Source organism: Saccopteryx leptura, chromosome 2 (assembly GCF_036850995.1).
Source record: "Saccopteryx leptura isolate mSacLep1 chromosome 2, mSacLep1_pri_phased_curated, whole genome shotgun sequence".
Taxonomy (NCBI): domain Eukaryota; kingdom Metazoa; phylum Chordata; class Mammalia; order Chiroptera; family Emballonuridae; genus Saccopteryx; species Saccopteryx leptura.
In genome coordinates, this window is record NC_089504.1 from 97,119,856 (window position 1) to 97,133,268 (window position 13,413).

At 39.4% G+C, this 13,413-nt stretch overlaps 1 protein-coding gene across 1 annotated transcript in view; it reads left to right on the plus strand.

Annotated features, from left to right (window-relative positions):
• The window catches only part of MFSD14B (major facilitator superfamily domain containing 14B), a 78,207-nt gene that overhangs the window by 18,065 nt on the left and 46,729 nt on the right, over nt 1-13,413 (plus strand). Inside the window, exon 2 of the mRNA XM_066368361.1 lies at nt 1,063-1,158. Coding sequence (XP_066224458.1) covers nt 1,063-1,158 — 96 coding nt within the window. The remainder of the gene's footprint in view (nt 1-1,062; nt 1,159-13,413) is intronic.

The following is a 13,413-nucleotide window of genomic DNA, read 5'->3' on the forward strand; positions in this document are numbered from 1 at the left end:
ACTCTCCCATATTTATCACCCTAGTTCAACAATTAGAAACACACAAGGCCAGTTTTATTTTACCCGCACTTTCTGTAAACCGATCATTAAGTATCAGTGAATGAATCCAAGCTTTTTGTTTGGGGCGAGAATACTTTATGTGGTGTTATTTCTTGTATCACATTATGGAACCAAGAATCTTTGACTTTCTTTGTGATATTAGGATTGATTAGCTTTAGGTGTTGTCAGATTATTCTCTTATAAAATGCCTCATCAATTTTTACTTAGTGGTTTTTACAGCCATTAGTGGTTATTGCCTAGGTTCATTATTTCAGTGAAGTTGCAAGGTGGCAGGGGTATAAGTTAATCATTCCTTCTTTATTTGTTATTGAAATTCTTGTTTTTGATGTTTTTGTTTTCAAATGATCTTTAATGGAAATATTTTCCTTTGTAGTTCTTAGCTATCTGGGCATTCCACTGCACCACTGCTGGTGTCATCTATGATGTATTGAGGGTGGTGGCCATCAACGTTGCAGCCTATCCCGGGGACTGGGCAGTCCCCATGATATCTGTAACGGTTCTAGAGAGTTCTCTAGCTAAAGATTGGTGCCTTATCTGTCAGGCAGTGTTAACAATCTCATCAAAAGTAATGTTTCCACTGGGCTAAGTTTTTTTGCTTTTTTTTTAAATCCCTTGGCAGTTCTTTGAGAACTTTAATAATCAGGGCATAGGCAGAGGGTACTGCCTCAATCTGGGCCTGTTTGTTCTGAACGTTCAGTTTCACTGTAAACCTTAGACCCTTCCAATCACCAATTGCTTTGGTGATGTCATCACCAGAGATTTGTATTGATGAAATGAGTAGAAAGTCTACAGCCTTGGTGCCTTCTATAATTAAGGAAGATGAAAGAATCAGAGATACCAGAGAATGAAGGTTTATCTTAAAGATAAGTTCTAAGATAAGTTAAAGATAAGTTTATGATGTGTGTGTGTGTGTGTGTGTGTGTGTGTTAGATTACCATTTTAGGATAATGAATTTTTAAAATCTTTTTACTCTTTTTCATAATAACTTTCTTCCTTTTTTAGCTTCAAGGCTTTGGCCGACCAAGTGTGTACCATGCTGCTATTGTAATCTTCCTTGAATTCTTTGCTTGGGGCCTGTTGACAACTCCAATGTTAACTGTGAGTATTGCTGAACTGGGTCCTTTATAAGAGAAAAAGAGGTGTGCTTAAGCATATATTTACAGGACCATACAGCTAAGTATGTTTTTGAGCATTCTTGACAGCAATTTAAGACGGTTTATTCCATTGGGTTGTTTCCACTGCGTAGATGGAATCACCTGCAACAAAACACCAGGACTGCTCATTAAATATTCCTGGGTAGCAAGACACTCCCACTGAACCAGAATCTTGGTTGATAATGAACAAATTATATGTATTTTAAAAGATGATTAAGATGCCAGAGAGGAAATTATCACAAAGCTTTGTTGAAGTTTATAAATTACTTTATATGGATGTGATGGCCTTTGATTTAAGAACATAGTAAATAGGAGACTGGTAGGTACCTTGTAACAATGAATGTGACTATTATAACAATGTTCCAATATCCATTTTTGGTAGCTTACCTCCAGCCATATATTATCAGAGGCTGAACTGAATTTCTTAGAAAGAATTTATATATGTTTGATGTATGGATAGAGGAAGGGAGATGCTAAGAAAAGATTGGGGTGTACATTTTAAGTGCCTAGTGACCATGTAACACTTAATTTTAATAAAGATATTTTGAAATTGGCCTTAAATTTCCAGTCTTAAAGTGTTCTTTAAAAACCGTTGGAAGTTAACTCTTCCTAATCACCATTTTGCCTTACCCGAGAGAATCCTTTTGGATACAAATAAATTTTGTTTCCAAATTAGATTTAGAAAATAGAGAACTTTTTCTATTTTTATTTTATTTTTCTATTTTTATTTATATTTATTTATTTATTTATTTATTTATTTACAGGGACAGAGAGAGAGTCAGAGAGGGAGATAGATAGGGACAGACAGATAGGAACGCAGAGAGATGAGAAGCATCAATCATCAGTTTTTCGTTGTGACACCTTAGTTGTTCATTGATTGCTTTCTCATATGTGCCTTGACTGTGGGGCTTCAGCAGACCGAGTAACCCCTTGCTCGAGCCAGCAACCTTGGGTCCAAGCTAGTGAGCTTTTTTTTTTTTACTCAAGCCAGATGAGCCTGCACTCAAGCTGACAACCTCAGGGGCTCGAACCTGGGTCCTCCGCATCCCAGTCTGACGCTCTATCCACTGCGCCACCGCCTGGTCAGGAACTTTCTGAGCTCTTGATGTTGCTAAATTAAGACAGATGACCTTGCCTGACCAGGCAGTGGCGCAGTGGGTAGAGCGTCAGACTGGGATGCGAAGGACCCAGGTTTGAGACCTCGAGGTCTCCAGCTTGAGCGTGGGCTTGTCTGGTTTGAGCAAAGCTCACCAGCTTGGACCCAAGGTCGCTGGCTCAAGCAATGGGTTGCTCGGTCTGCTGAAGGCCCACGGTCAAGGCACATATGAGTAAGCAATCAATGAACAACTAAGGTGTCGCAACGAAAAAACTAATAATTGATGCTTCTCATCTCTCTGTTTCTGTCTGTCTGTCCCTATCTATCCCTTTCTCTGACTCTCTCTCTGTCTCTGTAAAATAAAATAAAAAAATTGTGGTAAGATATACATAACATAAAATTTACCAATTAAAAAAAAAAAAAGACAGATGACCTTTACTTTTCTATCTCCCTCAGTCTTTATTCCACAGTTTGTGGTTTCTTGTTGTTTATTTTTTAATGTAGAGGATTGGTTCACTCCCCTTTTTGAAAAAAAATATTTTTCTGTGTAATACCCATTCCACTTTCTGCCTTTTCTGGTTGGACAACAAAGTAATAACATTAGATTGTTTGATAAGGTAAGGACAAAATAAGGGTTAATATCATTACAGCTGTTTTCATTTATCCTCTCCTTAATGTTGTGGTTTAGTGTTGTGAATTTCTAGTTCATAACATTCTGAAACCAGCACCTACCATGGTGTAAGTATTAGGATGGTGGTGGTTCACTGTGTTTTGTTTTGTTTTTTTAACTTGCTTTATCTAGTGGATAGTACTCTGTCCTGCTTCCATCAAAGTGAGCAAAACAGTCTTAAGTTAGGATTTGAAGATATAGAACTGTACATATAGATTAATATTTTGTCCAATCCGACTGTCTCTACATCATAGTACTCATTAGGACCCTATTTGGAAGCATAGAACAGTTTCTTTCTTCTTCCTTTATTCCCCCCCCCCTTCCTTTTCTAAGTGAGAGGTGAGGAAGTTGAGACAGACTTCCACATGCAACCCGACTGGGATCCACCCAGCATCCTCAGTCTGAGGCCGATGCTTGAATCAACTGAGCTATCCTCAGTGCCTGAGACCGATGGTCAGACCTGCCAAGCTAGCCTCAACACCAGAGGCCAACATCAAACTAATTGAGCCACTGGCTGCAGGAAGAGAACAGAGAGAGAAGGAGGAGTGGGAGGGGGAGGAAAGCAGATGGTTGCTTCTCATGTGTGCCAACGCTCTATCCACTGAGCCAACTGGCTAAGGCCAGAACAATTTATTTCTTATGAATTTTCTCTGTGAGATTTGTTTCCTAACTCAGGTAGCCATGTCCTGGATTACAATTTTAGTTTGTTAATTAAGCACCATTAGAGGTCTCCATCCCTAATACACTGAAGCAGATTTGTAAAATTGGCCTCCCACAGTGGCCTTACCTTTTAGTAATAGTAGTTTGTACAAGATATCTGACATTTTACCCTAATTTGAATGTCTTCAGATATGTTTAAATAGAGCACTTATTTCAATAAAGATATACTTAACTTTAGTTTCTGTGAGTGAAGAATTTTATTCTTGCAATTTGCAGATACTCTTTTGCAAGTGACCTTTGTGAAATCCTGCTATAGATGCAGGACTCAGTATTTCCCACTCTGCGAGCCTCTTCATTATTGTGAAAGAATGCTCTTTAAACACTTTAGTGCCATATTTATTTTCCTATTATATTCCTTCTTCCTTACTGTCAAAGCATGTGCCCATTTGTTCTATAAACATATGTATATATTCTATCTTGTCAGCCCCTTATTTGCTCTGCAGATGAGCCTTCCTATTATTTTTCACTTAATCAGTGTTTCCTCTTGGGAATTGAGGTGGGTGGGATAGAGTAGGTCTGTTTGCCAGGCATTTTTGGCATAAGACAAAGGGACTTCATTGGATCATGTGCTCTTCACATGAAAAGGCAGTAAACTTCTAACTATAGTCACATGGAAACTAACTGTCTTGCTTTCTAGAATCACAAATGTTCCACGCTCATCTTATGGTTCTGATAGTTTTTTAATGATGTTTTGACCAATGTACCAGAACCTGCCCACCATGTGCCTTGTAATCATTAAAATGCGATAAGTAGCTCACTAAAATTATCTTTAGTATATGATGACAATGTGTTAAATTTTTGCTTTATCATGCACAGCTGACTGTTATGATATAATAAGCCTTAACTAAGTGGATAAAAATGACCTTTGCTTGGCATTTCTTTCAGTTGTTTTTGTGTGTTGTATGTTGTAGTCTGTGTATCAATGAACTTGTGAATAGTTAAAAAAAGACAAGTTAATACAATTATAAGAAGAGCTGACATGGAAATATAAGGTAGCCATTAATGAGTCTTGTCTTAAATGTGATATACTGTATAAAAAATGCTTAGTGTGCATTTTGATTTTTCAAATAGATTTTTCAGCACTTTAAATACGTATGTAATTGTATTGCTTTCTGGCATTCATTATATATGATGGAAAGTCAGCTGTTAATAAGTATTGTTTTCCTGTCAGGGTTCTGCAAACTGTGGCCCACAGCCTATTCTAGCCTATTTCTTGTTTTTATATAGACTATACACTAAGAATAGCATTTTTATTATTATTATTCAATGAGAGGAGGGGAGGCAGAGAGACAGACTCTCGCATACACCTGGACGGAGATCTACCAGCAAGCCCACTACGGGGCAATGCTCTGCCCATCTGAGGTGTTGCTCTGTTGCTTAGCAACCAAGCTCTTCTTAGCTTCTGAGGCAGAGGCCATGAACCCATCCTCAGCACCTGGGGCCAACACTATCCAACTGAGCCATGGCTGCAGAAGGAGGGAGAGAGAGAAGAAGCTAGGAGGTGGGATGGAGATGCAGATGGGCACTTCTCCTGTGTGCTCTGACCGGATATTGAACCCAAGACATCTACACACCAGGCTGACCCTCTACCACAGAGCCAACCAGCAGGGCCTGATTTTCTTTTGTGGTTAAATACTGCTGGATCATAAGTATGCAAAAGGCCCCTTTAACCAGATTTTATGTTTTTTAAAGTGATTATACTAATTTAAATTTCTACCAGCAATGTATGAGTGATTCTGTGGTTTTAAATTCTGTAGTTAAGATTCTATCGAAAATTCGATTTTAGAGGAAGCTTTGCCTTTTAACTGGTGTATTTAGTATATTTGAATTAAATTACCATATTATTTTGTTCTTTGTATCACAGTTTTTTTCCTTCATTTTGCTGCCTTTTGTATTCAGTAGTTATGGTGATTTTCTCCTATTCCATTTGAAGTTTTCTACTCTATTCTGTCATTTTTGTGGTTACCATGCCATTGCATACATATTTTTGAAAGTCTGGTATTAATTAATTAATATCTTTACTCTTACTCAGGATAATTATATTAATATAAATGAGGTAAATGAATTTAAACACTTTATAATTTAAAACTGTATCTTTACCTCATTTGTATTTATATTAAATATTTTAATTCTGTATGACTGAAAATAAAACCCATAGGACATATTATTTTTGGTTCTTAGTATCACTGTTCATTTATATTTTTCTTTTTTCTGTTTTATTTTTACCTCTCAGATGTTACATCTGGATTATTTTCTTTCTTCCAAAAGTATAGTTTTATATTTTATTAGGTAAACTCATTACTATAAGTTAATAAATTGCCTGACCAGGCAGTGGTGCAGTGGATAGAGTGTTGGACTGGGATGTGGAGGATCCAAGTTCGAGACCCAGAGGTTGCCCGCTTGAGCACGGGCTCATCTGGTTTGAGCAAAGCTCACCAGCTTGGACCCAAGGTCGCTGGCTCGAGCAAGGGGTTACTCATTCTGCTGTTGCCCCCCGGTCAAGGCACATATGAGAAAGCAATCAATAAACAACTAAGGAACTACAACAAAAAACTGATGATTGATGCTTCTCATCTCTCTTCATTCCTGTCTGTCTGTCCCTATCTATCCCTCTCTCTGATTCTCTCTGTAAAATAATAATAATAATAATAATAAACTAATGTTTGCTAGATCAAAACATGTAGCATTTTAATAAAATTTCACATTACATAGTTTTATTTTCTCCTTACATAGGTGATAGAAGAACATGCTCCTTGTTCAGCTTCCATTCTTGCTGTTATGAAACCATCTATCAGTCTAACTATTGTTCCTTTGAAGACAGTCTTTTTGTATTGGTCTGGCTGGTTTTTAAAACATTTGTCTTTGATTTTCTGTGATTTTAATTTAATTCTCAGTGTGGATTTCTTACCTTAGTATTTCTTGGCTACTTTAACTTCTGCATTGATACATATATGGTTGGTTCTACTACATTTTCAGTCATCAGCTCCTGAAATATTGTCTCTGCTTCATTCTCATTATAGGAAAAGTTTATTTGAACTCGTGTCAGATTTTCTTACTGGATGCTCTTCTCTGTCTCTTACTTTTCTATATTTTGTCTTTACGTCTTTCAATGCTTCATTCTAGATAAATACTTTTGACCTGCTTTTGAGTTCAGTAATTCTCTCTTCATCTATGTCTAATCTTTTTTTTTAATTAATTTTAATGGGGTGACATTGATAAATCAGGGTACATATGTTCAGAGAAAACATCTCTAGGTTATTTTGACATTGGATTATGCTGCATTCACATCACCCAAAGTCCAATTCTCTTTCATCACCTTCTAACTGGTTTTCTTTGTGCCCCTCCCTCCCCCAACCCCCTCCCTCTCCTCCCCCCTACTCATAACCCCCACACTCTTGTCCATGTCTCTGAGTCTCATTTTTATGTCCCACCTATTTATGGAATCATATAGTTCTTAGTTTTTTCTGATTTACTTATTTTGCTCAGTATAATGTTATCAAGGTCCATCCATGTTGTTGTAAATGATCCGATGTCATCATTTCTTATGGCTGAGTAGTATTCCTTAGTATATATGTACCAAAGCTTTTTAATCCACTCGTCCACTGACGGACACTTGGGCTGTTTCCAGATCTTTGCTATTGTGAACAATGCTGCCATAAACATGGGGGAGCATTTCTTCTTTTTTTTTTTGTATTTTTCTGAAGCTGGAAATGGGGAGAGACAGTCAGACAGACTCCCGCATGCGCCTGACCGGGATCCACCCGGCACGCCCACCAGGGGGCTACGCTCTGCCCCTCCGGGCGTTGCTCTGCCACGACCAGAGCCACTCTAGCGCCTGGGGCAGAGGCAAGGAGCCATCCCCAGCGCCCAGGCTATCTTTGCTCCAATGGATCCTTGGCTGCGGGAGGGGAAGAGAGAGACAGAGAGGAAGGAGGGGGGGGGTGGGAGAAGCAAATGGGCGCTTCTCCTATGTGCCCTGGCCGGGAATCGAACCCGGGTCCCCCGCACGCCAGGCCAACGCCCTACCACTGAGCCAACCGGACAGGGCTGCATTTCTTCTTTACAAATGGTGCTATGGTGTTCTTGGGGTATACTCCTAAAAGTGGTATAGCAGGGTCAAAAGGCAGTTCGATTTTTAATTTCTTGAGAAATTTCCATACTGTTTTCCACAGTGGCTGCACCAGTCTGCATTCCCACCAGCAGTGCAGGAGGGTTCCCTTTTCTCCACATCCTCGCCAGCACTTACTCTGTGTTGTTTTTGTGTTTTTTTTAATTTTTTTAAAATCTTTTATTTTATTTTATTTTATTTATTCATTTTTAGAGAGGAGAGGGAGAGAGAGGAGAGAGAGACAGAGAGAGAAGGGGGAGGAGCAGGAAGCATCAACTCCCATATGTGCCTTGACCAGGCAAGCCCAGGATTTCGAACCGGTGACCTCAGCATTTCCGGGTCGACGCTTTATCCACTGCGCCACCACAGGTCAGGCTACTCTGTGTTGTTTTGTTGATGAGCACCATTCTGACTGGTGTGAGGTGATATCTCATTGTGGTTTTAATTTGCATTTCTCTAATGATTAGTGATGTTGAGCATTTTTTCATATGCCTATTGGCCATCTTTATGTCCTCTTTGGAGAAGTGTCTATTCATTTCTTTTGCCCATTTTTTGATTGGATTGTTTGTCTTCCTGGTATTGCGTTTTACAAGTTCTTTGTAAATTTTGGTTATTAACCCCTTATCAGACGTATTGTCAAATACATTCTCCCATTGTGTATTTTTATTCTGTTCTTATTGTCTTTAGCTGTGCAGAAGCTTTTTAGTTTGATATAGTCCCATTTGTTCATCCTGTCTTTTATTTCACTTGCCCATGGAGACAAATCGGCAAATATATTGCTGCGAGAGATGTTGGAGAGCTTACTGCCTATGTTTTCTTCTAAGATGCTTATGGTTTTACGGCTTACATTTAAGTCTCTTATCCATTTTTTTTTTTTTCTTTCATTTTTCTGAAGCTGGAAACAGGGAGAGACAGTCAGACAGACTCCCGCATGCACCTGACCGGGATCCACCCGACACACCCACCAGGGGCGAAGCTCTGCCCACCAGGGGGCGATGCTCTGCCCATCCTGGGCGTCGCCATGTTGCAACCAGAGCCACTCTAGCGCCTGAGGCAGAGGCCACAGAGCCATCCCCAGCGCCCGGGCCATCTTTGCTCCAATGGAGCCTTGGCTGCGGGAGGGGAAGAGAGAGACAGAGAGGAAAGCGCGGCGGAGGGGTGGAGAAGCAAATGGGCGCTTCTCCTGTGTGCCCTGGCCGGGAATCGAACCCAGGTCCTCCGCACGCTAGGCCGACGCTCTACCGCTGAGCCAACCGGCCAGGGCCAATTCTCTTATCCATTTTGAGTTTATTTTTGTGAATGGTGTAAGTTGGTGGTCTAATTTCATTTTTTTGCAGGTAGCTCTCCAATTTTCCCAACACCATTTGTTGAAGAGGCTGTCTTTACTCCAATGTATGCTCTTACCTCCTTTGTCAAATATCAGTTGTCCATAAAAGTGTGGGTTTATTTCTGGGTTCTCAGTTCTGTTCCATTGATCTATATGCCTGTTCTTATGCCAGTACCAGGCTGTTTTGAGTACAGTGGCCTTGTAGTATAACTTGATATCCGAAAGTGTGATACCTCCCACTTTATTCTTTCTTTTCAAGATTGCTGAGGCTATTCGTGTTCTCTTTTGGTTCCATATAAATTTTTGGAATATGTGTTCTGTATCTTTGAAGTAAGTCATTGGTATTTTAATCGGTATTGCATTGAATTTATAAATTGCTTTGGGTAATATAGGCATTTTAATGATGTTTATTCTTCCTATCCATGAGCACGGTATATGCTTCCACTTGTTTGTATCTTCCCTGATTTCTTTTATCAATGTTTTATAACTTTCCGACTACAAGTCTTTAATCTCCCTGGTTAAATTTATTAATAGGTACTTTATTTTTTTTATTGCAATGGTAAAGGGGATTGCTTCTCCTTAATTTCTCTTTCTGACAGTTCATTGTTAGTGTATAAAAATGCCTCTGATTTCTGAATATTAATTTTATGTCCTGCCACCTTGCAGAATTCATTTATCAGGTCCAGTAGTTTTTTTGACTGAGACTTTAGGGTTTTATATATATATACAATATCATATCATCTGCAAATAATGATAGTTTTACTTCTTTTCCAATTTGGATGCCTTTTATTTCTTTTTCTTATCTGATTGCTGTGGCTAGGACTTCCAGAACTATGTTGAATAAGAATGGTGAAAGGGGGCACCCCTGCCTTGTTCCTGATCTTAAGGGGATTGCTTTTAATTTTTGCCCATTGAGTATGATGTTGGCTGTGGGTTTGTCATAGATGGCCTTTATCATGTTGAGGCATGGTCCCTGTATTCCCACTTTGCTGAGAGTTTTGATCATGAATGGGTGCTGGATTTTATCAAATGCTTTTTCTGCATCTGTTGAAATTATCATGTGGTTTTTGTCCTCCTTTTGTTTATGTGATGAATCATATTGATTGATTTGCAAATATTGTACCAGCCTTGCCTCCCAAGAATAAATCCCACTTGGTCATGGTGTATGATTTTTTTCATATATTGCCGGATCCGGTGTGCTAATATTTTGTTGAGGATTTTAGCAACTAAATTCATCAGGGATACTGGCCTATAATTTTCTTTCTTTGTGTTGTCTTTCCTTAGTTTTGGAATCAGAATTATACTCGCCTCATAAAAGGAGTTTGGAAGTCTTCCTTACTCTTGAATTTTTTGAAATAGCTTGAGAAGGATAGGAGTTAGTTATTCTTTGAATATTTGGTAGAATTCACTTGTGAAGCCATCAGTCCCAGGACTTTTCTTTTTTGGGAGTTTTTTGATAACTGTTTCAATCTCATTTATTGTAATCGGTCTGTTTAGGTTTTCTGATTCTTCCATATCAGTTTTTGGGAGATTATATAAATATGTTTCAAGGAATTTGTCCATTTCATCTAGGTTGTCTAGTTTTTTGGCGTATAGTTCTTCATAGTATTTTCTTACAATATTTTGTATTTCTGTTGTGTCAGTTGTTATTTCTCCATTCTCATTTCTAATTTTATTTAATTGAGTCCTCTCTCTTTTTTTCTTGGTGAGTCTGGTTAAAGGTTCATTGACCTTGTTTACCTTTTCAAAGAACCAGCTCCTGGTTTCATTGATTGTCTGTATGGTTTTGTTAGCCTCTATGTCATTTATTTCTGCTCTGATCTTTATTATTTCCTTCCTTCTACTAGCTCTGGGCTTTACTTGCTTTTCTTTTAGATTTAGGGTCAAGTTGTTTATTTGAGCTTTTTCTAGCTGCTTGAGGTATGCCTGTAATGCTATGAACTTCCCTCTCAGGACTGCTTTTGCTGTCCCCCATAAATTTTGAGTTGATGAATGCTCGTTATTGTTTGTTTCTAGGAATTTTTTTTTTTTTTTGTATTTTTCTGAAGCTAGAAACAGGGAGAGACAGTCACACAGACTCCCGCATGCGCCCGACCGGGATCCACCCAGCACGCCCACCAGGGGGCGATGCTCTGCCCACCAGGGGGCGATGCTCTGCCCCTCCGGGGCGTCGCTCTACCGCGACCAGAGCCACTCTAGCGCCTGGGGCAGAGGCCAAGGAGCCATCCCCAGCGCCCGGGCCATCTTTTCTCCAATGGAGCCTCGGCTGCGGGAGGGGAAGAGAGAGACAGAGAGGAAGGAGAGGGGCAGGGGTGGAGAAGCAGATGGGCGCTCTCCTGTGTGCTCTGGTCGGGAATCGAACCCGGGACTTCCACACGCCAGGCCGATGCTGTACCACTGAGCCAACCGGCCAGGGCCCGTTTCTAGGAATTTTTTAATTTCTTCTTTGATCTCATTGTTAAACCATTCGTTATTTATTTATTTATTTATTTTTGTATTTTTCTGAAGTTGGAAACGAGGAGGCAGTTAGACAAACTCCCGCATGCGCCCAACCGGGATCCACCCAGCACGCCCACCAGAGGGCGATGCTCTGCCCATCTGGGGCAACGCTCCGTTGCAACCAGAGTCATTCTAGCACCTGAGGCAGAAGCCACAGAGCCATCCTCAGTGCCTGAACCAACTTTGCTCCAATGGAGCCTTGGCTGCAGGAGGGGAAGAGAGAGACAGAGAGGAAGAAGAGGGGGAGGAGTGGAGAAGTAGATGGGCGCTTCTCCTGTGTGCCCTGGCCGGGAATCGAACCCAGGACTCCTGCACGCCAGGCCGACGCTCTACCACTGAGCCAACTGGCCAGGGCTGACCCATTCGTTATTTTAATAACATGCTATTTAGTTTCCAAGTTTTGAGTATTTTTCAGTTTTTCTATTGTGGTTGATTTCTAGTTTCATGCATTGTGATCAGAGAAAATGCTTGATATGATTTCAATCTTCTTAAATTTGTTGAGACCACTTTTGTGCCCTAACATGTGGTCTGTCCTAGAGTATGTACCATGAGCATTTGAAAAGAATGTATATTCTGCTGCTTTAGGGTGAAAGGTTCTGATGGTATCTTTTAAATCGAGTTGATCTAGTATGTCCTTTAAGTCTGCTGTTTCTTTTTTTTAACCTTTTTTTCTTGAGGATCTATCTAGTGATGTTAGTAAGGTATTGAAATCCCCTACTATTATAGTATTGCTGTTGATCTTGCCCTTTAAATCCATCAAATCTGCTTTATATATTTAGGTGCTCCGATATTAGGTGCATAGATATTTATAATGGTTATATCTTCCTGTTGGATTGCTCCCTTTATCATTATGTAGTGACCTTCTTTATCTCTTACTATAGCCTTTGTTTTAAAGTCCATTTTGTCTGATATAAATACTGCTACCCCAGCTTTTTTTTCATTTCCATTTGCGTGAAATATTTTTTTTACCATCCTTTTATCTTCAGTCTATGTGCATCGTTTGTTTTAAGGTGTGTCTCTTGTAGACAGCATATGTATGGGTCCTGTTTTCTTATCCACGCAACTACCCTATGTCTTTGATCAGATCATTTAATCCATTTCCATTTAAGGTTATTATTGATAGGTAATTGTTTATTGCCATTTTCTTCATTAAAACTGTATTCCTCTTTTGCTATATTCTTTTTCTCCTTTGATCTGTTTACTACAGGCCCCTTACTTAGCATTTCTTGCAGCCTCGGTTTGGTTGTAGTGAATTTTTTGAGTTTTTTTTGTCTGTAAAGCTTTTTATTTCTCCTTCAATTTTAAACGATAGCCTTGCTGGATAAAGTAGTCTTGGTTGTCGGCTCTTGTTCTGCATTACTTTGAATATTTCTTGCCATTCCCTTCTGTCCTCAAGTGTTTCTGTTGAGAAGTCAGAAGTCATCCTTATGGGACCTCCTTTGTAAGGGATAGTCTTTTTTTCTCTAGCAGCTTTTAATATTTTCTCTTTATCACTTAGCTTTGGTATTTTAATTATGATGTGTCTTGGTGTAGATTTCTTTGAGTTTCTCTTTAATGGAGTTCTCTGTGCTTCTTGAACTTGTGAGATGTTTTCCTGTCTTAATTGAGGGGAGTTTTCAGCTATGATATGTTTGAACAAAGTCTCTATCCCTTATTCTTTCTCTTCTTCTTCAGGAACCCCTATGATGTGGATGTTATTTCTCTTCATGTTGTCACAGAGCTCTCAGAGTTTCCTCAAACTTTGTGAGTCTCTTTTCTTTTTTCTGCTCTGCTTCCATG